The sequence below is a fragment of the Bubalus bubalis genome, chromosome 18 (genome assembly GCF_019923935.1).
Source record: "Bubalus bubalis isolate 160015118507 breed Murrah chromosome 18, NDDB_SH_1, whole genome shotgun sequence".
NCBI classification, from domain to species: Eukaryota; Metazoa; Chordata; class Mammalia; order Artiodactyla; family Bovidae; genus Bubalus; species Bubalus bubalis.
The window spans coordinates 11,407,467-11,432,504 of NC_059174.1; the positions used below are offsets into that span (position 1 = coordinate 11,407,467).

General features: G+C 50.8%; 2 protein-coding genes across 3 annotated transcripts; one reads left to right on the top strand and one right to left on the bottom strand.

Annotated features, from left to right (window-relative positions):
• Positions 1 to 344: 344 nt before the first annotated feature.
• EMC8 (ER membrane protein complex subunit 8) lies at positions 345 to 11,671 on the bottom strand. Of its 2 annotated transcripts, none has more exons than XM_006047504.4 (5): positions 11,190 to 11,660; positions 4,371 to 4,447; positions 2,144 to 2,213; positions 1,321 to 1,415; positions 345 to 808 (listed from the first exon to the last, which is right to left on the bottom strand). In XM_006047504.4, the coding sequence occupies exons 1-5, from the start codon at positions 11,418 to 11,420 to the stop codon at positions 649 to 651; spliced, it is 633 nt and encodes a 210-aa protein (XP_006047566.1). In that variant the 5' UTR covers positions 11,421 to 11,660; the 3' UTR covers positions 345 to 648. The 2 variants fall into 2 exon arrangements, 1 of the variants encoding a protein (XP_006047566.1); XR_006545852.2 differs by having other exon boundaries at positions 683 to 808; positions 2,041 to 2,213; positions 11,190 to 11,671.
• A 96-nt stretch (positions 11,672 to 11,767) lies between these two features.
• LOC102403818 lies at positions 11,768 to 18,899 on the top strand. The gene is made up of 5 exons (XM_006047505.3): positions 11,768 to 11,901; positions 13,118 to 13,191; positions 16,902 to 17,069; positions 17,753 to 17,884; positions 18,647 to 18,899. The coding sequence occupies exons 2-5, from the start codon at positions 13,119 to 13,121 to the stop codon at positions 18,781 to 18,783; spliced, it is 510 nt and encodes a 169-aa protein (XP_006047567.1). The 5' UTR covers positions 11,768 to 11,901; position 13,118; the 3' UTR covers positions 18,784 to 18,899.
• Positions 18,900 to 25,038: the final 6,139 nt, after the last annotated feature.

Consider the following 25,038-nt stretch of genomic DNA (forward strand, 5'->3'; position numbering starts at 1 on the left):
CTGCTTGAGCAGCATCATACAGTGCTCCCACTCAAGCTGCCTTCCCAACGTGTTTATTTTTACCCTTTGACGATGAAGGTTTCCCAGGCACCAGCAGCATTATTCCCATGTGAAGAGGCGCGGCAGCTAGGGGAGCCTCCCGGCTGTGGACACCAGCATACGGCTCTCAGATACAGCTTGGCACCGGCACACCAGGCACAGGCCTGATCCCCAGGCTGGACGATATTAACTCAAACAGGATGAAAACTCACAAACACTCTATTTTAGGTATAAGATCTGGGCTTTTTTTTTTTTTTAAAGACAGTTCATATGCCTTAAAAAGTATTCTCTCCAGATTATAAAAGGTTAGTTAAAATTGTTTAATAGGAACAATCTTGGACAAGCAGAAATAGCTTTGATTTGAAGAACTATAGCCATGTACAACTGGGAAGGCTCCACAGGGTGGTTGGATGGGACGGTCTGTACCTGGTCTAGAGACTTTGCATTAGACAGGTGACTGATGGACATTCTGCCCTCTCTCAAGGCACACGCCACTTCTGAAAACTATCAGCTTTCCACACCGGCTGTGATATTTTATTTACATTTAAAAATAACTTTTCTTCTTCAGTGTAGTGGAAACGCCCAGAGACCAGTCACTGAAACCCCTCCCTAACACAAGTGCAGAACAGCTTTATTGATCTCTGGATTTGTCCAGTCATTCCGAATGTCATCCAGGTGGTTATCAAAATCCACGAGTGTTTCGTAGGACCGGCTGTCCAGGAGCGATGCTGAGATCCTCTGGGCCTCTGGCCAGTCTTCACAGTAATCACTATGAGGTGAGACAGGAGAAGTCAGCCTCTTACTCAAAACGCGTGGCTTTTCAATAGAGTAAACAGGAAACCAGCCGCGCACAGAGTAGTATAAAGGAAGCCAAGGGTGAACTCTAGCAAACACATCTAAACACATGAAGGTGCATATAAAGGATATGAAACATGCAAGAGATAACCTTCAAATGAAATTCTGAAAAAGCTGGAGGTAGATGACTGATTGCAAATAAACCACAAAAGCCTGGGAAGAGGGTCTGGCTTAGGGAAAGGTGGCCTGGGATTGGGAGGGGAGACCCGTGAGTGACAGGCTGTCTCCACTGCTTGGAAACCCTGTAGGCCTGTCCTCCGGGGGCTGAGGAACACCCGTGACTTCTGTATGAGGTGTGCACACTTCTCTAGAGAACATGTAGCTTAAAAACCCAGGAGGCGGGGGTCAGGTCTCCCGTGCAAGCAGCGTGCCGGGACTGGCCCCAGCGCACGCGGCCCGTGGGCCCCCCCGGGAATGGGCACTCACTAGTGTGGGTCTCTGCAGCGCCATTTGTTTTCGTGGTGTTCATACACGTGGATCGTGGGGACCACACAGTCCATCGTGAACTTAGTGTTGTCTACCTGCAATGAGACGAAGGGCGCACTCGCGAACAGAGCCAGGACCTCCGCGGCAGCCTGCGGGTCCCTCCCTGGGGCTCTCCCACGGGGGAGGACCCCACAGGGATGTCAGGGACAGGCTTCTCACTGCCCACCACGGCAGACACCCCGCCTCAGAGTGCACGCCACCACAGCCCAGGCTCATGGTGTATCGCATGGGAGAAACACTGAGCGCTTGACTGCTTTCTCACACACTCGAAGCTTCCAAATGTTACACTGCCTTCCCTGTTAGAATTCTATCTGAACTGAGAGAACAGGGCTCCTGACATGAGCTATGTCCGTCCCTGCTCCCTCTGCTGTGCTGGTTGACCTAATTCAATGCGTCTCAGACTTGAGTGTATGTTGGAATCATCTGGAAGCTTATGGAGACATAGATTCCTAGGCCCCCAGAACCTGCATTTCCAATAGATTCCTGGGTGGTACTGATACTGTCAGCATGGGGATCCCACTTTGAGACCCACTGTAGCTGAAAGACCCCCCACCTCTGGACACCCGTGTGCCATGACTGCAGCGGCCCTGACTCAGCAACTTTAAGCCTGCAGTTGGGAGAAGACGGCTGAAAGAGGCCATGGTCTGATGAAGTAAGTACCTGCAGAAAGGAAACCGCTCACAGACAAAGCTCCCCGTCAGCAAGAGGCTGCTCAGCAGCTGTCCCCACACACAGGACTCTGGAGCGAGCGGCAGTGACTCACCATGATGAGAGCCGTGTCACTGAAGCCCTCGGCGATTCTGGAGGCCACCTTTTCTGCTACCTGGTTTGGACTGAGAGGGAAGAACCAGCGAGGTTACCAAGTTTTAGCTGACGCTGGGCAACACTGTCTGCCTGTGGCAGAGTAAACAGCAATGACACAAAGACCAACAGCACCAGTAAGCTACCCCGCCGTGTGGGGTTACACCCATTTAAGTAGCTTTTGGGGACTGTGATCCCGCTGCAGTGACTTGTTGCTCTGCTCAGGGCAGAGCAAGGGCCCTTGTCTTTTTGTGCATCTTTCCCTCTGTACAATCAGTCTCAGCTTTCTGAAGCAGGGACTGAACCAGAAAGAAACACACTATACAGTTACGACCCTGTTGTTGTGATTGAGGTGAAAAAAGCAGGCTTAATGCTTTATAAAAATAAATTTAGCCAGTATTCTATTTTTACCTTTAAAATTGAAAATTTACAGAGGTGTGTGATTATCTGCAGCATTGTATTAAGAAAAATGAAACAAAAAACAACGTAATAGAGAAAGGGCCCTAGAGATTCTCATCCCCCAGTCACCCTGGAAAGCCCTTAGAGCGAAGGCAGCGCTGCACAGGTGTCTCGAGGGCCGGGGTCCCGCAGCCACCAGCTCATCTGTCCAGACCCTCCCGGAGGCTCCTCTGTCACGGCTGTGGGCGGAGTGCCTCCTGCTCCGGGGCCTGCACCACAGGCCTGGGTTCCAATGTCTTTCAAGTTCAGTGCAGCAGCTTGAGGGCAAGGGCCAGGAGTCCGTGGCTCAGCTCAGCACAGAGCTTAGCCTGGGGCATGGGATTCACACTCTGGCAGCTTCTTTCGTGTAATAAGACCAAGACTGACACAGGCCGTGAATAGGCTCCAGCTCATCAACATAGGGAGGCAGGTGGACTCGAAGGAGGGGCTGGTAAGAGACGCACTGAGGAGAAACCAGAGGCATGCATGGATGCAGGGACCAAACAGTCAGAGATGTCTTGGGAAAAGCTGAAGAATCAGGGATCAGAGAGCAGCTCTGCATGTCGTCCACAGAGAGGCTGGCACAGAAGCCGCTCTGAGTCCGCGCTGCGCTGGGGACCCTGCCACCCTCAGTCCTGACTGGGCCCAGTCCTCTAGAATAGAACAGTTCACATCTCTGGAAGTGCTCCATTGGCTTACTGTATTATTTCCCCAAATGCTACTGAGTCCCACCACTTGCCTATGTTGGGCGAGTGGACACGAATCTGGGAGGCATTTGGTCTGGAGCCCTTCACTGTACCCCCTGACTGCCTGGACACCGGAGCCCGTCAGCTCTGCCTGGCCACATGAGCAAAGCTTCAGGGTCACCCAGCTCGTGCCTCTGGCTGCTCAGGGTGCTGACTCCTCTGGGACTCTCTCTGTGAGGTCATGTCAGGCTGGCTGCTGGCCACATCCCTTGACCAAAGGACACTGTTCTTCTCAGGGTGGCGGGGTGGACACAACTTCCTGACCCGACCCATCTTCATTCCTTCAGGCAGGGCAGGTGCCAGCTTTTGTTACCAGCTCTGGGTAATTGCACCACCCTCCTTTCTCTGACAGATGATTCACACCTCTGGAGATAACCAGCTTATTAAGCCCACCTCAAATTACCCTAACATTAGGATGTCATCAGTTTTTCTGCTAGGACATTGATGCAAAAACAAAGCAAAGATCTCAGCTTTGCTCGTTAGTGAGAACCACCATGGGGGCAACTAGCTGGATAAAAGAAGAAAACAAGACCCATTATATGGGAAAAGTAGCAAACACCATGCTTTCGTCAAAGCAGCAGACCCAAAGAACACCAAACCTAAAAGTTGCTTTTTTTTTAACCCCCAAAAAGAGTGGAGTTCTTGCCTGGTGCTCTGCCCTACATCAATCCCAGTTTGGGAATGGGAAGCAAGGCACAGCTGAGGGGGGACTGAACAGGAGGCGCTGGACTGTTGCTTTCGCTTCCAGAATTCCCTTTAAGCAAAATAAAGACAACACAGGACAGAATCCCAGCATTCATCTGAGTCTTTAGAATAACTGGTGTTTGGAATGACCCGTACCCCAGCCCTCCTGGAATACTATCAACAGCACGGAGGGGCACTGTTCCCACAGACTGCGCCCCAGTACCCCTGCAGTACTATCTACAAGCACGGAGGGACTCTGTTCTGACAGATTCTGCACCCGGAGCCCACTGAGGGGTTTCGAGGGGTTTCACATGGATATACCTGGCATCCTTTACTCGTTCATTAGCTTGATAATAACCAGCAATCACGTAGCTATTATCTTTGCACCACGAATCAATCTGAAAAGAGAACAAAATTTTGGAAGAAAAGGTGAATGCTTTTTCTTTAAACATCAAGTCTCAATAAACAAAGGAACCTCCCTCCCTCAACCAAATGCTGGGACAAGACAAACAGAACTCCTGTATCCTCCTCCCTAAGAGAATGAAATGGGGGAGTTTCCTGGTGGCCTCTGTTGTTCGGTCGCTAAGTTGTGTCCTAGTCTTTGCAACCCTCATGGACTGTAGCCCACCAGGCTCTTCTGTCCATGGGATTTCTAGGATTCTGGGCTTTCACTGCTATGGCCCAGGTTCAGTCCTTGGTTAGGCAACTGAGATCCCACCAAATTATGGTGGTGGTATGGCCACCAAAAAACAAACACACACTAAATGGGTGTATGGGTGTTCAGGGGAAAGAAGGCCACCGCAATTAGCTCTTCCACAGTCCACAGGAGGTCAGAGAAAGCAAAGAGCATAGGCTCCCCCTCTCTCGGAGGTGGAGTGTCTTCCCACAGAGGAGGAGCCTGCAATGGCCGGGGGTGGGGTGGGGTGTGAGGCTGGACAGTAGGAATGACCTCCTCCCCTAGTCCCAGCAGAAGGCTCCAGCGCATACACATAATGAATGGGTGCAGTGCTGTGGGTGAGGGGGAACCAGTGTTATCCACTTTCTCTGACAAGATGAAGCACTGAGGCCTTCTGGGGCTTGAACAAGCCTTCAGGTCGTTAAAATCAATCCTTCACAGATAGCAAACTAAAGAGCTCAGAGAGGGTCTAAGCTTGTACAGCCAGAAAACAGAGGCAGCATGGGAATCTGAGTCTCTTTCAAAGTCAAGTCCTTCAGTACTGTTATTTCAGTATTCCTTGTAATACACTATGAAAACCCTCGTGCTGGGATGTGGGGTGCAGGGGAGCACGCGTGCATGCACTCACACACTTCCCTGTGGCATGCTTTTAAACGGGAGCATGGCCGCAGATTTTGAAAGTTTTTTGTTTTACAATGCCACTCTTCTCTCATCAGATTTAGCATCCTGCAGATCTAATGCGATTATTAAAAACAACAAAAGGTCATCCTGTTTTGCTGTAACGGAATTTTAATAATACACTGCAGGAAATTCTATTCTCGGCTTGCAAAAGAAGAGATACAACTGATCCTCAATTTTTTTCAAAGTGAATTAACTGGTTAAAAAGGGTTTCTTTTCTTTCTTTTCCCTTTTTAAACATAGCTCTATTCGTTCTTTTTCTCAAATTCTGGTTTGGGACTCCAACAGTCTCCTTTATGACTAAAAGCAGACATTACAAAATGGTCACAGTCCAAGGTTCCCTGGCTCACATGAGGATTAGAATAGTAATTCTGCCCTCCTAAGAGCTCACAAATTACCATACTGGGTCAAAACCAAGGCTCAATGAACCAATTAGAGGCTTTGGTCATCCACCCAAGAGATGAGGGCTATGTCGCCAAAATATTTATAATGGCTCTTTCACTCTAACTTTGAGGCAAATTATTCCACAACTACTTATATTTTATTTCTATCACCTCTTAAAAGAATGAGTCTTGGAAACTCTACTGCTGCTTACAGCAGCAAAATTCTTTCATTTCTTTCTAAATTTACCTCCACGTGGTATCCAAGGGCATAGCCTAGTTCTAAAATCTGGCACTTGGTCCCATTTCCTGAACTCACACCTACCTGCTGGCCCGCCCTTTGGTGTCGCCCTCTTAGCCTTTGTTTCTGATCGAAGACTGGTCTCTTGAGGGCGTCCTCATGTAGGTGATCCTCACGTCTGCCCACCTCTGCGCCCCTCGCCTGGCTCCGCGTTGTGGGCTGCTCTTACATCCAGGGTCACAACTACAGAGAGTGTCCTGAGTCTGGTACGAACACTTAGTGGCCTAACACAGCACAGATCTGTCTCACAAGTCGGAAGTCGAAAACAAGTCTGTGGGGCTGCCTCTTGGCGGAGACTTGAGGGGAGAATCTGCTCCCTGCCTTTTCCAACACGGAGAGGTCACAGGTCACCGCATTCCTCGGGTGGTGGCTGTCTCACTCTGACCCCTGCTTCTGTGGTCAAAATTCTCTTCTCTGACTCTTACCCTGCTGCCTCTTACGTGGACCCTTGTGATTATACTGGGTCCATCAGATAATCCAGGATAATCATCGCATTTCAAGATCCTTAACTCAATCTTATCTGCAGTCTCTTGTTCCACGTAAGGTTACCTGTCCAAGGGTCCAAGAACTAGGACGTGGACATCTTGGGGGGGCATTTTTTTGGGCCTACCACAGCAACCTTTAATGCAAGGATAAGATGATCATTTCCCACTGCTGCTGTCCCGCAGCAGGCTGCACCACGAGCGCAGGGTATTAGTTCCCTGGCCGGACGCTGAACTCAGGCCACAGCGGTGAGAGCCCCAAGCCCTGACACCAGGCCGTCGGGAGCTCCCACAGCAGTCTTCAGTGAGCAGCCTGAGCTGCTCCCCGATCTTGCTCCTGGGCTGAAGGGAATGGTTTGGGATTCAGTCCCCAGGAAACACACAGGGTCACCCTGTACCTATGCTCAGACAGCAGAGAAGGCATCTGACAGGATGGTGGATTCTTGTGACAAATGAATGCATAACTCAACTGACACTTTACCTAAAGAGGGGTGGATTCCTATATAAAACACTCTAAAGGCCTAACCAAATTCTAGCAGAAAAATAGTGTCATGACCTTAAACTTCTAGTAGAACTCTTTGCTTTTTGTTTGTTTTTCTGGCTGCATCACATGGCTTGCAGAATCTTAGTTCCCTAGCCAGGGATTGAACCTGAGGCCCCGGTAGGGAAAACATCGAGTCCTAACTACTGGACCTCAGGGAACTCCTAGCAGAACTCTTTGAAGAGGCTGCTCCCAAAGTGAACCAGGTCACAAAATGATTCAAATAAGAACCACCAAATGAAGTCTGGATGCCTGTGATGGGCATGCACAGCCTGTCCACTGTCCAGAGAGACACCAGTAGCCACCAGTTGATGACTGGAGAACCAGCCATCAGAGTCCACCGAAGTAGCGAACACAAGCTTCAGTGGAACCAGACATCATCAGTGAGTGACGGAGCATAGCAGAGTCGGTGTGTTGGAGGAGGCAAGCAGTATGGACAGTCGGCCGAGTGGGGATGGGGCAGGTGGCTCTTGAGGGGTTTCAGAATCCTGCAGTCAGCCCAAAGAGCTTGTTAACAAAAAGCCCAAGTGGATTTAAGTGGCAGATTATACAGCAGGCAACTCACACCCTCCAAGTGGGGCAGGACAAAGCAAAAGAGCTGAGAAGCTGTCTGAACTCTGTTCTCAGTGAATTCGTTTCTGCTGCTATGGTGTCCTCCTGTGATGCATCTTGTGAACAATCAAAATGAAAACGTTCACAATGGCACTCTGATACCTGGTAAGTGACTTTGATACAAGGTCCAAATCCTGCTTTCACTTATGCGGTTTCCTTTACTTATCAGATGGAAAGGACACTGTCACCTTGGCACAAGCCGCCACCCTCTGTTCACGTCTTTCAGGCCTGCTCCCTCGCAGACATGCAGGAGAACTACTACAGGCTCGGGCCCACTCGTCCATTCCCAGCTAGGCTGGACAAAGAAAGCAGCTTCTCTTGGCAAACTTGCTAGTGTCCGCATGAGCGAGGCACCTGGAGTTCTCGTAACACCGCATGCACTTCCATGACCACAGCCACAAAGCAGGCAAGGCAGGGAGCTGCTAACTAAGTCACCCCAAGGAGGGTGCTGCTCCCAGTCTGGTCACTTACAAGCTAGGTGTCTGGGAGCCTCCCTGTCTGCAGCAACACCCAGGCCCGGAAGTCTAAAACTAGAGGGGTTGGCGATTTTCACGGAGAAGAAAAAGATCCTTAAATCAGCAGCTGATTCTTCCATGAGGAGGAGCTGGCTTTGGAGGAAAGCGCTGGAGATAAGGGGCCTGGGAACAGAGAGCAAAGGTCACGGGAAGAACTGAAAGGAGAGCCCAGAGCAGCCAGCTCCCCCTCCCAGGAGGAAGTAGGGGGCTGAGCGGAGAGCCAGAGGGGCGGTAGCCTGTGCATATGAGCACAGGGAAAGCACACATGGGGGCAGCAGAAGGAATCCCAGGCCCAAGTCAAATGAGAAGTCATCAGAGCAGAAGGTACCAACAAGCAGCTCCCAGCACTAGGAAATCACAGTGGGGGGTGTGTGTGTGTTTGTGTGTGTGTGGGGAGGACAAAGAGGGCTTAGGCAAACAGCAGCTTTATGCTAATTTCCCTACTGACATTTTATGGGTTTTTGCTATTAGAAATAATTCCATCACTACTTACGTCAAAGGGTTATAAGGATAAATTAAGATAACAGGCCTAAGTACTTAAAAAAAAATAGAAAGCACCCAGAAATGCAAGGATTTTTTTTAAAATGGAAAATTATAATGAAAAGCCTTGCAAAGGAATTTGATGCTGCCCTTTGATGGACAGAATATCAAGTCAGTCTTTCCCACTTATCAAAAATAACCCAATACAAAACTCCCTGAATAGAAACAAGCCATCAGAATTAGCCCTCGTTTATAGTTTTATGGATTTAGATGCTTTATTAAAACATTTTCTACAGCTGATAAACTATGGCTGAGATTTTTCATTGCCTTCAGGTTATAAAGTTGCTAAGACAAAATCTGCATGATATAAACTTAAATATCTTAACAGTAACACAAAAACTTGTAGATGGTTTCAAATGGCAATTTTTTTCTTTATGACTTTATTTTCAAAGTTATTTAATTTGTACTCAATTGACATTGTTCTCCTACTTGTTAAATGCTGAGTCTATGATTCAAAGTTTTGATCAATATAAGGAAAGTGAGCACAAATTACCATATTGCTTGGCAGGACAGACATTCAGACAGTTTTTACTGTCTTAAAAGAGGCTAAGTGCAGAAAACCTAGTTTGCACTTAATTCTGTTGGACAGGAGACTCCAACACTGAAGGGCACATTTGGGGAAACAGTGGAAGGTGCGTCTGGAGTATAGATGCAGTGGTGCAGAGCGAGCAGTGCCCCTGAATGATTTCTACGATGAAATCTGTCCACTGCTCACGTCTCTCTCTGTCTGGTCCCTTTATACTCTACCTTCTAGCTCATCTCTAAAAGCCCCCCCCCCCCCCCCCCCCCCCTGGGTTTTCACCTGGTCCCTCTGTCCCCTTCCTCCAGCCTTGCCCCTTGGGCCACCACTTGCATGTCCCTTTCTCTGGGCAGCCTGCCCTCCCTGACTCTGCCAGCCTGGGTCAGCGGACCCCTCCCCACTTTCTGCTTGACCCCTCCATATGGCACTTATTCTTCAGTACTGTACTTGTCTGCCTGGTACAAGTTCAACCGCTACACACGTACTGTATTTGATCCATAGCAATATCCTTCCCCCTAGCATAGGCTTGGCTCTACTGGAAAGCTGGATAACCCTGCTTAATACTCCTGGTCAATAGAGTTCCCTGCGAGTGACTGACTGCATTGCACATATCCAATCACCACACAGTTATCTTGATAGAATAATCAAGACAGGGAGCTGAAAAGACTTGCATTAAAACAGACACACGCATACCCCAGGAACACACTGATACCAACAGCACATTTCTTCAGGAGCTAAAACGGTTGATTCTATACACATCATCTACTTTCTATCTATGTTCTGCCCCATGATGATAGGAAAAATTCACATATGACTCAGTTTAACAGGTACTCAAAGATGTGCCCAGTAAGCGTAGGCAAGGACTGCTGGTCTAAAGATACTTCCTGCTTATTAAGAATTTACATGGGTGTCATAATTAGGTATTTACAAAATGGATTCATTTTACTTGTTGGGATGTAGAGAAAAAGGATTTCTACTACTCTTCTCAAACTTAACTACTCTTTGCATGAATCAACTAATTCTCTTTTAGTATCTTAGTTTATACATAATCGAAAAATTCTACCTCAACCCAGGCAGGTCTGAGCCTACTCCTCCCTAAGGTTTTAATTCCAATTTACAGGTGGTCGTTTTTCCTTCACTGGTCACCATACCTCAACAACTACGGCCTAGAATTCAATAACCAGTCGGTCTGTTCCTATGTCACACCTTTTCCCACTGTACTTTAAATAAATCAGTCGTGAGCAGACCCACAGAAGTGTGCGGGCTGGAAGGCCAAGTCTGCTCTGGCTTTCAAATTCCACACAAAGTCTTCAGCTTTTAAAATCACGGGTGCATTCCAGATGTCACTAAGGAAGACAGACAAGCTCTTGTTCACGGAGCGCTCGACGCCGCCTTTCTAACCGTGGGTCCACCCTGGGTGTCCCGGGGCAGTAACGTGGTTAGAACCGCGCTTTGACACCTATGGCAGACACGGATCCGGCCGCGCGACGGTGCGCGCGAGCCCGCCGGCAACGTCCAAACTCCCCGCGACTCACAATTCCAAATACAGACGCTCGGTTCACAGCGGTTTGTCTCTATAAGGGCTACCGGTGTGAGAAAATCGGTGCCTTTTCCGTCGCCTAAGGCGTTCTAAAAATACCCGGGACGACTAAGGTCGCCCCTTCGGCCGCTGCAACGACGAGCTGCCTGCCACCTGCGGGGCGCTTGCTAAGTGCGTGCGGGCAAAGACCAACGCGCTCTCGCGGGTCGTCCGTTCACGGTCACGGCGAACTCGGCGGTGCTGGGTCCCGAGACTCCGGCTGGACCACCCTGACCTAGCCGGGACGGCTTGGAAGCCGACTGTCAGCCCGTCTCCTGTCCCGCTAACTCTGAGGCAAGCCCCTTCCCGCGCTTACCAAGGTGAGGGCCACCTCCAGCATGGGGGCGAGGGCCAGGGTGCCGTGGAAGAGGGGGATACAGTCCACGAAGAGGGTGTGGTGGGCGCCCGGGCCGCCCAGGGGCAGGTGCTCCTTGCGCGGCTTCTGCTTCTCGGCCACGAGCAGTCCGTTGACGGCGCAGTGCGGGTACTTCGCGCCGTGCAGCACCATCTTGCAGTAGGCCTGGGTGGTCAGCTTCACCCCGGGCATGCTGAGCCCGGGAGGGCCCCGGAGGCCCGGCGCCGGCCGAGGCCTGGATCCGCTGCCTGGCCGCGCGGCGCCTCAGCGGAGAAGGAGGACGAGGCGGCGGCTCCCTGGGGCGGCCCCGCGGCTGGCGAGGGCCCCTCACGGGCCCAGAACCGCTCGAGCTCCGCTCCTCGGACGCCGGTTAACCACCCGGGAGAGGCCGACGCGGCCACCTTAAGACTCTACTCGCGCTTTTCGCCGGGCGCCGCCGGAAAGCGGACGTCCAGTAGCCGCCGGAAAGCCGCCCAGTCCGGCGTTTTACGACGTTCGCCGCTCGACCTACTTCCGGTCCTGTGACCTCCCGCGCGGTCGGGCGCGGGGTGGAGTCCTCCTCGATCCCGTGGTGCTCCGCGGCTCGGCCTCGCTCTCTTCCGGTCGCTGGCAGCCGAGACGTAGAGGGCGGTCGCGGCGGGCACGGTGGGCAGCGGCTGGTCGGTGGCATCAGGTGAGGCGGGCGGTGGCCGGTCCGCGCCGCGAGGCTGAGGAGGGTCGAGCCCTGGGAGCCCTCGGGCCTGCGTGCCCACGGCTGGGCGCCCACAGGGAACTGACAACTGGGCCTCCTGTCCCGGTGACATTGAGGCCGGCCCTTGGGGACTCCGGGCTCGGGAGCCGCCTGGTCGCTGCTTATATGACGCCTGGAAGCATCCGGCCGATCTCCACCTGTCCTTCCGCAGCCGCGGGCTGGTTGCGGCTCTGACCTTGGAGTGTCCGCTGGTCGAGGGCGGGGGCCTGAGGGAAGGTTGCCTCGCGGGCTGCCGGCCGCCCCTCCCGAAGGTGCTGCGCCACCGCCCGGGGTGTAACGGGGCTCCCAGGGAGGCGCCCCGCTTCCTGGCCTGGTAGACGCTCGGCACTCGCTCAGGCGCGGGCCAGGCCGGGGAGAAAACACGGGAAACGGAGGCGAGTTCGGCCCTGACGTCATGCTTTTGTTGATTCTGCCTCTAGTGGGCTGCTTCCTGAATGAGTTCGGGATCTTTTCCATCATCAGCAGCCCCCTGAAAGGTCCAGATTTAAGGGAGGGGCAAATAGGGGAGCTGGACCTGACCCTGAAAAGGCCCACGTGAGAGGTGTGTCATCGCGGTCATTTGTTGTCCTGCAGGGATTGAAAGTGGATCAGGCCACCTTTGCATCCATTCCCCTTCATTTCCCCTTCTAAGCCGGGGCACATATTAGATCTGTAACCAAATAATGAATGCAGTGCGTGTCTCTTAGTTACTTTAAACTGTTTACCTTTTTCCTCTAGACGGTGGAGCCCATTACTGGCAGCACATTCTAGCTTTTCCAGTCTTCCTTAAACTATTCTTTTCCCTCTTTGCTTTTTAAGAAAGCTGATTTTTAAAAAAACAAAGGCAAAAAAAAAAAAAGCAAAATCCCTCAAACAAACCAGTTTTCTACCAATTGCTTTAAGTGTATATATATGAGACAGTTGGTTTATAAGGACGCTCCATTAAAACATGCTGTCTGCTGAGGGAAAAAAAAAAAAAAATCCTCATCCTAGGTTATTTTAAAAGTTTACCATCAGTAATGAAGAACCGGTCACTTATGTTGGGGAGAAAAAGAAAAAAAAGAATTTTATTGATTTCCAGAATGCACTGGGGCAAAAAGAATCATTCCTAATAGGTGCTTACCCTTGTTCATAGTGAAGGTATGTTTTTATCTTTCAGAATGTTGGCAACCAGAGTATTTAGCCTGATTGGCAGGCGTGCAATTTCCACCTCAGTGTGTGTTCGGGCCCACGGTAAGTGTAATCTTTCTTTTTGCTCTGCTGCTAGTAAGGCCCTGTGCTAGTTTCAGATGTGGAGAGCTTTGATCCTGATCCCATTTTGTTGAGGAATTTGAAGGGAGATGCATGCAGTTTAGTGGTGCCTAGTTCTAGATTAAAGAGTTTTAATGACTCCTAGTTTGAGTCTTCGCTTATACTGATATTTTCTCCTCTTTCCTTCCCTTTCCATGTTTTCAGGTTCAAGTTCCACACCTTTTAAGAGATCCACACTATACCTGACTTTACTGTTCCATGCCCCCCACCAACCACCACTGTCTAGCCACTTACCTTGAATATTGTTTAAATTATTGGGACAGCAGAAGGGAAGGAACTTGGACTGGGTTTAATCTCATTTCTGCCTTGGACTTGCTGCTCACGTTTAGGAATCTGTTCTCTCACCTGAAATGTACTTAAAGAACCTAGTTCAGAGCCTGGCACATAGCAAGTTGAGTTTTGCGTTTATCAAGCATCTTCTTTGTAGCTGTCAGTGTTAGACACTTACAGTAAAGGAATATGAGACGTGGAATTAGTCCAGAGTCCCAGCAATCTGGAGAGGAAAGATTCAGGTAGGCAGTGTTTCAGTGAGAGACAGGCTCGGAGGAGAAGCATTTAGCCTGGTCTGAGGTACGGGGAGGGGCTTCTGGAGGAGAGGCCTTGCTCTGCTGAAGGGCTGGTGGGGTTCCCTCACACTCAAGAGGGGAATGTTATTCCAGGCCGAGGGAAAGCAAGCAGGAGGAGGAAATGGAAATCATTGTGACAGATTGTGTTACTGGGGAGTCAAGTGCAAGGCTTGAGTGATGGGTGATGCAGTCAAGAGCAAGACTCATGTATCCAGGGACTCAGGAGCTTTTGTCTGACCTGCTTTATGTGTGATTTTTTTTCCCTTGATGTTGTGTCCTTTAATTGGTGATACTTTGGTGTTACATTTCTGTATGTCCTTTATATAGCTCAGGATAACAGACTCTAAAAGAGATAATTTTAGTAAAAGCATTATTGAAATGTTATTTAAATGATAATATTTATTATTTAGATAATAAAAATTTTAGTTGTTAATACATACAGAAAGAAACACTCCTTCACTGAAAGGCTAGAAAGTCACTTAGGTCAAAGATTACCTTTTGTTTCCATTTTGGTTTTGCTAATGTATTTCCTTAGCTCTTTGTTTGTTTAGTTTGAAGTATAATTTACAGAAAGGAAAGTTTATTTTTTCTAGATGTTATGTTCTATGGATTTTGATAAACTCACTCAACTGTGTGACAATGACTCCAGTCAGGACATGCAACACTTCCATCACCCCTCAAGGTCCCTTCATGTCCCTTTGGTCGTTCTGATCTTCTGTGAGAAGGCAACTTCTGTCTCCTTCAGGGGCACTGACCAGGGCTTATTCTTAGGTACTGCTTTAGGCAGAGGAAGTCAGATGTAGTTGGTCCCTGCTTGCAGCCATCCGCTGGCTCCTCATGCCTCACTGGTCTCATCACATCAGACTCTCACAGGCAGAGAGCAGCCCAGACCAGCGCTCCACGGTGGCTCGCTCCCTGCCCCACGGGTGGTTTGTGTCTCAGATGTACCAGGCTGCCTCCTCCTGCCTCAGCTCCAGAGGTGTAGATGGTGCTTCCTTCGCGTCGTCACCCTCTGCGCAGGTGTCATTTTACAGGAAAATAGGTCCTGTCTCACCCTGTGTGCTTCCTTAGAGGCTGTGGGTTTGCAGGTAGTTTGAGGGGTGTTTACCTCTTTGAGTGCAAGCTTTTGGAAGCAGGGACCTGCAGGGCTTACTCACTGCCGCCTCTCGAGCACACGGTAGGCGGGTGGAGGAAGCTGCTGTCTCTCGGACGAGTCTCATCCTTTCATTCTAGATTTCTGGTCGTGTAAGTCATACATGAAGTGGTTCTGCACATAGAATAGCCATTGGGAGCCCTCACTGGCAGCTCAGGTGTTCGTGTGGCGACATGTCGGATTGAGACGGGAGCTCACATTCCCCGGATTTCCTCAGCAGAGGCCCCCATATCTATCCAGATCGAGGATAGAAATGATAACCTTCAGTAGGATGCAAAATCTTTGCTTTTCTCTCCTTTTAAAAGGAATGTTTGGTGTGTTAACATCTATGTGTCTGTGTGGGGGCCTCCCCCACCCTTCCCATTTACTAGCGAACCAGGCCAAAAGTCCTGAAGAGCCCTTGGCAGCGGTGAGGTCACGAATTAGTCATTTTTGTTCTAGAAAATGCAGTTTTATGCTTAGGATGCTTCAAGGTTATAAGCATTTGCATCTTGAAAACAGTTTTATTAGATCTATTTCCCATGACACCCTGACACAGTAAAGGCTACACTTGAGCAGTTTTCAGTACATTCGCTGAGTTGCGCCATTGTCCTGTAATCAACTTGAGAACATTCTCAACACCCTAATTAACATCTATTTTTAATAACTCGTGTAAGCTGAGTGCTTTTTAGTCCACTCATTATTTTAATAGCGTCTTAGAGTTTTAAAATTGGAAAGTTTTAAATGAAAACTTTAGAAATGAAAATTATAACCATTTTCATCTCAGTCTCTTTGGGATAAGGTTGGGTATGAATATATGAGTGTGCTAGTCATAGGCAAGGCACCGGTGAGCATTTGGAGAATTTTTACTGCTTTGTTTAAGATCCAAGGTTTTCTTTCACTGTTGTTAATACGGTTTGGGAGATTTCAATCATTCAGACTAAGCTAATGGAGATGAAGCATTTTTGTAGGACTTTATACCTCCAGATTCATTCCGAACACAGAATTTCCTTGCAAATACAGGGTAGAATCAAACAGCTTTTTGCTGAGGGAAAACCTTAAAGTTTAAGATACTCTTTTTTTTCCCTGCTTTTTGAACTTTTCCCCTTTTTACTAGAGTACTATGTATTTATTGGGTACACAGCAATTTGAAGGTGCTGGAATTTTTATCTTTTTGGGCAGAAGTCTCCATTTCATCCTTGCTTCCCACTGATGACAACTTGGGTTTAACTTGTGTTTAGTGGCATATTCATGTGAGTATCTACACGTAACAGATTCTTAAAAAGAAAATATAACCCCGATGGTATTCTGTGACTTGGTGTGTACACAACTCTCTTCCCATTTTGAGCTGGAACAGTACTTGGCATACAGTAGGCACTCTAAACCTTTGTTGAACAAGCCAAATGGCTCCATGATACGCATTTCTAAGGTTATTTGCTACTTTGCTGTAATAAGCAGTGCCGCAGGAGCCATCTTTTCATGTCTTTCTTTCTGAACTTTGAACCCTTGTTTCTTTTATGAGTTTTATATTGTTCTTCCCCATTAGTTGGAGTTCCTTGTGGAATGGCCTCCGTTTACTCCAGGCTTCAGTTAGTCCAGGGAACCTGAGTAGCTGTCCAGCCTCTGTATGAACCCTGGTAGTTGCAGGACATGCTCTCTCGTTCTCCCAGGCAGGTTTCTGTTTTGCTGTGATGAAGAGCGCTGCTGTTACCATCTGCCCTCCGTCCTCACCTGCTCTCAGGGCCACATGGGGCGAGCCTGCTCCCCATGTCACAGGACCGTGCTGCGGTTGTCTGGAATGGGGGCCACAGCCCCTGGGATGACTGAGGTTTTCAGGGTGCACATACCTGGACTGACTTCAGTTCTTAAAAGTACCACCTTGTTTGTAACGGAACCTACGTGAGTTTTAAATATTTGTCCAACATGTTTTTTAGGAAGTGTTGTAAAGAGTGAAGATTATGCTCTCCCGGGTTACGTGGACCGGCGTGACTACCCCTTGCCCGATGTGGCCCATATCAAGAACCTGTCTGCCGGCCAGAAGGCCTTGAAGGAAAAGGAGAAGGCTTCCTGGAGCAGCCTCTCCATCGATGAGAAAGTTGAACGTGGGTATTGACGGCACCACGGGCAGCCTGCGTTGGGCGAGAATTCTCCTGGATCTGGACTGGGCCCAGAGACCAGTGTGCTGGGGAGGGTGGGGGTGCTGTGCGTCTGTGGGGCTGTCCAGGGCCTCAGCTCTGCCAGCTGGCTGAACCCCCTCCCAGGTGGTGCTGTCCATGCTCGTGGGCTCCAGCCCCCAGGAGGAGCAGGAGCAGGGTTGCAGAGCCACCGAGTGGAACTCGGGATGGTTTACATGTGCGAGCAGCTCCTCACCGCCTCTGCTCGCTGGGGCTGGGTGTGCTAAGTACTGATGGAAGATCGCTGACACACCATCAGGAAGAAGGCACGTCACACGGACCCCGTGCCTTCCTCTAAATGAGGAGGAATTTCAGGGTCTCCATGTATCTCCTCCCCCCGCCCCCCGAGTGTGAGGACACTGTGTTGGGGCCTGAAGCCTGTGGTGGTTATCACTCCGTGCTCCACCACACAACGCGCCCCCCCCGCCCCCCGCCCAGTGTGAGGCACTCCATGCTCCACTGCACGCCGCCCCCTGCTGAGTGTGAGAGGGGTGTCGGGGCCTGAAGCCTGTGGTGCTCCTCACTCTGTGCACTCCCCCCCCACCCCCCGTGCTGGGGAGCTCTACCTCGAGGCGGGCGTCTGCCCGCAGCACGGTCCTTTCTCTCCTCAGTGTACCGCCTTAAGTTCAAGGAGAGCTTTGCCGAGATGAATAGGAGCACAAACGAGTGGAAGACGGTGGTGGGCGCGGCCATGTTCTTCATCGGCTTCACCGCGCTCCTCCTCATCTGGGAGAAGCACTATGGTGAGTGGGGCGGTGCGTCACACAGACAGGCTCTGCCATCTGGGCTCCATCCTGGAGTGTTCACCAGCTTTGGGAGGCTGGCTCGTGTGAACTCAAGGGGTGTGCCCTGCGGCTGATTGATCCTGAACGGGCCACGCTTGGTTGTCCAGCCCAGCACATTTCCAGTGGCTCATCTACTTGGCGGTCAGGTGTCAAGGAGAAGGTGTGGTGGAAGTTAGACTGAAGAGGAGGACACTCTTACCATCGGGGGCTGTTTGGGCTGCAGGGACTGCAGCTCGAGTCACCAGAGGTCTGGGTCTTCAGACCTAGCAGCTTCTGCTCGGCCGGCGGCGGGGCCGCCTGCTGGTTCTGGTGCTGCCTGTCCTGTGTTCTCTGTTCTGTGGGGTAGGTCGGCCCGTTCTGCGTGTGGACGTGGGGCGGTGACAGGCCTGTGACTGTCGCTCTTCCATGAGTCGCCTTTGGTTCTGCTTGGGCTGCATGCTTGCCAGTGCACCTGCTGTCTGTGTCCCGCACAGGAGACGTTCTGCTCTAGCGCTGTGTTTTCGTGCTCACTGTTAGAAACCAGGGTGTAATTTGGGAGTACCAAGTTGTCAGTGCGCCGAGTTTAAAACCAGCGCGTTTGTGTGAGTGTGGGTGTTGAGTGGCCGATGACGGTGCTGATCAAGTTGCTAGTGCGATGGGGCAGACTCACGTCTGTGACGTGTTGGCTTAGAAACACCTTGTCAAGACAGTGTCACCTCACGCCGTTGTTTTGGACTGTAGTGTACGGCCCCATCCCGCACACCTTTGAGGAGGAGTGGGTGGCCAAGCAGACCAAGAGGATGCTCGACATGAAGGTGGCCCCCATCCAGGGCTTCTCGGCCAAGTGGGACTACGACAAGAACGAGTGGAAGAAGTAAGGACCCGCGGTTCCCGAGTCTGCACCTCGCCTGTCCGGTCGCCTCCATGCAGCTCCGCATGCCCACTGGAAGCGCTGTGCTGCAGCACCAGTGCTAATAAACGTGCGGTTACGTGACGGCCTCGTGGGTGGTTCTTTGACGGTAACTGAGTGAAGTGAAGCAGCACTGGACGTGCAGGAGGTTTCTCCCAAGTGTCTGTCAGCAGTCAGTACCTTTCGGGTGTAAGTGAACTGGCAAAAACAAATTGTATAAGGACTAGCATGTGAAAACTAAAAATATCAAGTCCTTGGCAAGAGGTTTTTATGAGTAAAATCCCATTACAGTAGCCAGGCTGACAGGTGTCCCTGGGGTCGCTTTTTTCCCGGAACTGTCCCCTTCAGATTGTTGGTGTTGGTTGGAGTGTGTGACCACAAGGCTGGAAAGGGCAGGCTGAGTTCTGTGTCTCCTGCCTGATTTCCTGACTGTTCTCCACCTCTTTATCTAAGAAGCCACAGTGACGCCAGTGCCAGGCACCCTGCCCTGGCCCCCGGCAGGCAGGCTCCCTGTGGGGGCTCCTGCTGTCCTGTGGTTCTCCTGCTGTCCTGTGGTTCTCCCTCCCTCACTCTAAAGTCCATTCCCCTCCCTGGATCCTGGGGCCCCTGCAGGGGGTGGGGTGCAGAACAGATCCCAGAACACAAGCTGCGTGATGGGGGCTGCCGGATAGCCGGTGCAGAGGGGCCTCCCAGCAGCATTGGTGCAGGGGCAGGCAGGCGGGTGGGGGAGGAGCTATAACTGGAGGGGAATTGGGCCCTAGAACTCACACGGGGGAGTGAGATGGAAAGATGGCCATAGGTAGGCTTGTAGGAGCAGGTTTAACTGGAGCCCCCGACCGTGGTGTCTTCTGGCTTGTTCTCAGAGGGCCAGCTGACCCCCTTTCCCCATCTCCCCCAGGCCCTCTGGTGGGAGAGGAAGTGCTGGCGCGGCAGGGTGCAAATCTGGCTGTGAGGACCAGGGGGCTCTGGGTGGCTCGGGCCTCCCCCTCGGCGATGCTGTTTTCAACTCCTTTCCGGGGAGGGCTCCTGTTACAGGACTGACCTGGCCCACCATGTGGCTCTTCTGACCCTTGAGTGGCCCTGGGGGGGCACCTGCCCTGCCCAGGCGCTCGCCGTCTCCTCAGAATGACGGTAAGAGGAAGGGGATCTTCCCAGGTTGGAAGTTGGCTAGGGGCTGAGGGTGCTGTCCGAGTGGGGATGGGGGGTGGCGGAGGCTGACCCCCAGACTCGGCCTTTCCACTCTGGTGGCTCCACGCAGTCTCCCTGGGCCTGGGGCTTCCCCTAAACACGTTGCAAGCAGTCCTGCACCTGCTTAGCGGATTACCACCTGCACCTGGGTGTCAGACTCCCAAGACGTGACTGGTCTCTCTGTCCTTCAAAAAAAAATCCCTTTATTTCCATTTTAGTAGGGTTTCAAGAGGAAGCAAAATGAATGCTCGACCTAGCCCTGCATCTTGAAGCTGGAGGTCTGCTGACCACTTTCCAGATGGTCTGCATGTCCTAGGGGAGTGATGGTGACCACCACCCTTGAACACAACCCTCAGGGCTCACTCTTGGGGCCCCCAGGAGCGCTGAGGACAAGTGAAACAGTGGGCAACATCTTGAGACTACTCACGAGGTCTTGGGAGGGGGTGACGGAACAGGAGGAGGTCGGCGGTGGGAGGCCTTCCCGAGGAGGCAGCGTGTGAGCTGGGGCTTGATGACTGTCACCCACACTTGAGATGGTCACACCTGAAGGACCATGGACAAAGGCCTCAAGGAGGACAGGGCTCACTGGGTTCCAGGACCTGAAAGACGACCTGTGGTTCTGAGCCCCGTGAGAGGGAGGGTGTGGAGAGGAGCTGGCTGGGCCCTTGGAGGTGTGGCCACACAGCTCTCCCAGGGCGTTCAGGGAGACTGCTGTGGCTCCTTGTGTAACGTGAGGTCGGAGCAGGACTTCGAGAACCACTGCGAAGGCCAACGGAGCAGCCACTGGCTTAGCCAGAGGGGCCCCTGTCCTCCAGGAGTGGAGATTGCTGAGTGAGGGTCCCCGACCGGCCCAGGCGCTGCATGTCTGCTGGGGACCGTTGCAGGCCCTGCCGGGGCTGCTGCCCTCACTTGGCATGTGGAGAGCTCCTTGCCAGTTGGAGTGTGCTGTGTCCTAGCCTGCTGTCTTTATCTTGCCTGTCACTCAGGAGTTCACCTTGTGGCCAGCTGGCAGCTTTCTACCCTGTAGAACTTAAAAATCATCAAATACAAATCATCAAATATCAGATACAGGTAACAGCAGATGTATCAAATGTAACCCTGGAAGCCAGAAGGCAATGGAACGGTAATTTGAACGAGAATGATAGAATTAGCTAACCTGTTTAACCCCATGTGGTTCAGTTCAGTTCAGTCACTCAGTTGTGTCCGACTCTGCGACCCCAGGGACTGCAGCACGCCAGGCTTCCTTGCCCATCACCAACTCCTGGAGCTGACTCAAACTCCTGCCCATTTGGTCAGTGATGCCATCCAACCATCTCATCCTCTGTCGTCCCCTTCTGCTGTCAATCTTTCCCAGCATCAGGGTCTTTTCCAGTGAGTCTGCTCTTCCCATCAGGTGGCCAAAGTATCAGAGTTTCAGCTTCAGCATCAGTCCTTTCAATGACTATTCAGGAGTGAATTACTTTAGAATGGACTGGTTGGATCTCCTTGCAGTCCAAGGGACTCTCAAGAGTCTTCTCCAACACCACAGTTCAAAAGCATCAGTTCTTCAGTCCTCAGCTTTCTTTATAGTCCAACTCACATTCCATACATGACCACTGGAAAAACCATAGCTTTGACTAGAAGACCTTTGTTGGCAAAGTAATGTCTCTGCTTTTTAATATGCTGTCTAGGTTGGTCATAACTTTTCCAAGGAATAAGCATCTTAATTTCATGGCTGCAGTCACCATCTGCAGTGACTTTGGAGCCCCCAAAAATAAAGTCTGCCACTGTTTCCCATCTATTTGCTATGAAGTGATGGGACCAGAGGCCATGATCTTAGTTTTCTGAATGTTAAGTTTTAAGCCAGCTTTTTCATTCTCCTTTCACTTGCATCAAGAGGCTCTTCAGTTCTTCACTTTTTGCCATTAGGGTGGTGTCATCTGCATATCTGAGGTTATTGGTATTTCTTCTGGCAATTTTGATTCCAGCTTGTGCTTTGTCCAGTCCAGCATTTCTCATGATGTACTCTGCATATAAGTTAAATAAGCTGGGTGACAATATACAGCCTTGACATACTCCTTTCCCAGTTTGGAACCAGTCTGTTGTTCCATGTCCGGTTCTAACTTGCTTTCTGACCTGCATACAGATTTTTCAAGAGGTAGGTCAGGTGGTCTGGTATTCCCATCTCTTTTAGAATTTTTCAGAGTTTGTTATGATCCACACAGTCAAAGGCTTTGGCATAGTCAATAAAGCAGAAATAGATGTTTTTCTGGAACTCTTGCTTTTTTGATGATCCAGCAGATGTTGGCAATTTGATCTCTGGTTCCTCTGCCTTTTCTAAATCCAGCTTGAACACTTGGAAGTTCACGGTTCACGTACTGTTGAAGCCTGGCTTGGAGAATTTTGAACGTTACTTTACTAGTGTGTGAGATGAGTGCAATTGTGCGGTGGTTTGAACATTCTCTGGCATTGCCTTTTTTTGGGATTAGAATGAAAACTGACCTTTTCCAGTCCTGTGGCCATTACTGAGTTTTCCAAATTTGCTGGCATATTGAGTGCAGCACTTTCACAGCATCATCTTTTAGGATTTGAAATAGCTCAACTGGAATTCCAACACCTCCACTAGCTTTGTAGTGATGCTTCCTAAGGCCCACTTGACTTCACATTCCAGGATGTTTGGGTCTAGGTGAGTGATCATACCATTGTGATTATCTGGGTGGTGAAGATCTTTGTATAGTTCTGTGTATTCTTGCCACCTCTTCTTAATGTCTTCTGCTTTTGTTAGGTCCACAGTATTTCACGTGGCTCAGTGGGTAAAGAATCCGCCTGCTGATGCTGCAAGAGACACAGGAGATGTGGGTTCGATCCCTGATTCAGGAAGATCCCCCTGGAGGAGGAAATGGCAGTTCACTCCAGTATTAGTGCCTGGAGAATCCTGTGGACAGAGGAGCCTGGCGGGCTCTACAGTCCATGGGGTCGAAAAGAATCAGACACAACTGAAGTGACTGAGCATGCAGGCACAACTTGTTAACCAAATGCAAGGGAAAGAAAGATACTCACAGGCAAACATGAAGAGCATGTGTTACTCACAGGTCTTCACTGACAGAAGCAATAAAGGACATAATCCAGGAAGGAGAAAATAATTCAGAAGGAAGGAGTGAGATTCAGGAAGAATGGGGAGCAGAGGGATAGGAGACCCTGAGGGCAGATCCTCAGACACTGGTTGACCACAACAGCAAAGATGACGGCGGCCTATTTGGATGGTTAACAGCAATGGAGAGGGCTTCCAGAGAGGCGAAGGCTGTGGCGGCAGGGGTTTGGAATTTCTGTGATTCCCTCCGTATTGTAGAAACAGATACTAGACAGCAAAACCAGAAACCCCACTGGTACTTCTATCCAACCCAGGTGGCACAGTGGTAAAGAATCCTCCTGCTAACACAGGGGATGCAAGATCCCTGGGTCAGGAAGAGCCCCTGGAGAGGGAAATGGCAGCCCGCTCCAGTATTCTTGCCTGGAAAATCCCACGGACAGAGGAGCCTCACAGTCTATGGTCCATGGGGTCTCAAACGACTGAGCAACTGAGCACGCACACATTGAACCATTAGGTGAGATGTTACTGTGAACCACCCCCGTGATCCCCCAGAGGCTAAATGGGTGGGGACAGATCAACCACGGCCACAAGCCCTGCATGGTATCTGCTTTGGTGCCAGAGGAAGCAGAGGGAAGCAGGGACCCGAGAGCTGAGACCAGGGTAGCCAAGGGTTTTACCAGGAAGGAGGTGCGGTGGAACCATCTGATGAGGCTGGGAAGGTTACCCAGTCCAACAGCAAGTGAACTCTGGGGGCCCTTGATAAGATCTGGGCAGGGGCAGGCTGCCCTGGTGGTCCAGGGGCTAAGTCTGCTCCCAATGCAGGGGGCCCAGCTTCATTCCTTGGTCGGGGAACTAGATTCCGCACACCATGTTGAAGGTCCCACATGCAGCAACTAAGACCCAGTGCGGCCAAAAGAAATAAAAGAGAAAAGAGTAAAAAAAAAAAAGGTCCAGGGGGCTGGGGCACTCAGTCCTGACACTGACCCTCCTGGCCTGGCCTCTGAGACAGACCGGCATTGCAGAGAAACTGCTGAGTGAGATCCGATTGACTGGGGCAGGGATGGCAGGAGTGAGAGAGGTGAGCCCCAGGTATGTGGGGAAGTGAAGGCAGCCCCCACATCTCAGAAGGCCAGCTGCCATGTCTGTCAGCCCCAAGCAAAAACAACCCTGTGAAATTAGAAATGTTCTGAATGGTTTCCTCATCTTTTGCCCTGTAACTGATTTCTCCCCTCCCCCCAACCAAACCAGAAGTCAACAACAAAACCAGCTGAACTCAGATGTCAGCTCTCTGCTGACCAGTGACCTCCTGAGCCTCCCCTTCTGAGACCTGCCCTGCAGGCAGCACCTGGTCTTGGGATGGATGTTAGAACCTCAATTCCTCCCCAAGTCTATTGCCAGATTCACTCCAGCGCACCCGTAGGGCTGCAGCGTGGGTAAGCACGAAACACAGGATTGTCGTCCTTGGGGGTTACAGACCCTTCGAGAGTCAGGTGGACTCCCACCACTCCAGGGCGCACAGTGAGGCCCAGCCCCAGGTACTGCTGGTCTGAGGTGGGTGTGAGGTTGAGGGTGGCAAACCTATCTTGGTTTTCCCAGTTTAGCGCCAAAGCTCTGCATCCTTAGTGCGGCCGTTTACCTGATTGATCCCACCAGTTACTGTGCCGGAAAATAGCTCTAACTGGAACTTTTGTGTTTTAGTGAAGAAAGCTGAGAACAGGACATTTAGGGTGTCCCGACAGAGTCCCTACAGGAGCAGGATATACGTGACCCCAAACACGGGACAGGTCCATGCAGGCAGCCTACACCTCTCTGAACCTCTTGGTCCAAAGGACATCCCAGGAAGTGCTCATCACTTGATTGAGGAGCCAGGTTCACTGCTGGCGTCCTTCCCAAGGATGCTGAAATCTTTTAAAAAACTAATTTAATTTTTCGGCCATATGGGATCTAGTTCCCTGGCCAGGGACC

Excerpts from the sequence above, each read along its gene's own strand:
- EMC8 (XM_006047504.4), bottom strand. The coding sequence starts at position 11,420 with ATGCCCGGGGTGAAGCTGACCACCCAGGCCTACTGCAAGATGGTGCTG. Across the intron at positions 4,448-11,189 it reads TGGAGGTGGCCCTCACCTTG|ATTGATTCGTGGTGCAAAGA; the intron begins GTAAGCGCGGGA and ends TTCTCTTTTCAG. Across the intron at positions 2,214-4,370 it reads GAACGAGTAAAGGATGCCAG|TCCAAACCAGGTAGCAGAAA; the intron begins GTATATCCATGT and ends CTTCCCTCTCAG.
- LOC102403818 (XM_006047505.3), top strand. The coding sequence starts at position 13,119 with ATGTTGGCAACCAGAGTATTTAGCCTGATTGGCAGGCGTGCAATTTCC. Across the intron at positions 17,070-17,752 it reads CATCGATGAGAAAGTTGAAC|TGTACCGCCTTAAGTTCAAG; the intron begins GTGGGTATTGAC and ends TTCTCTCCTCAG. Across the intron at positions 17,885-18,646 it reads CATCTGGGAGAAGCACTATG|TGTACGGCCCCATCCCGCAC; the intron begins GTGAGTGGGGCG and ends TTTGGACTGTAG.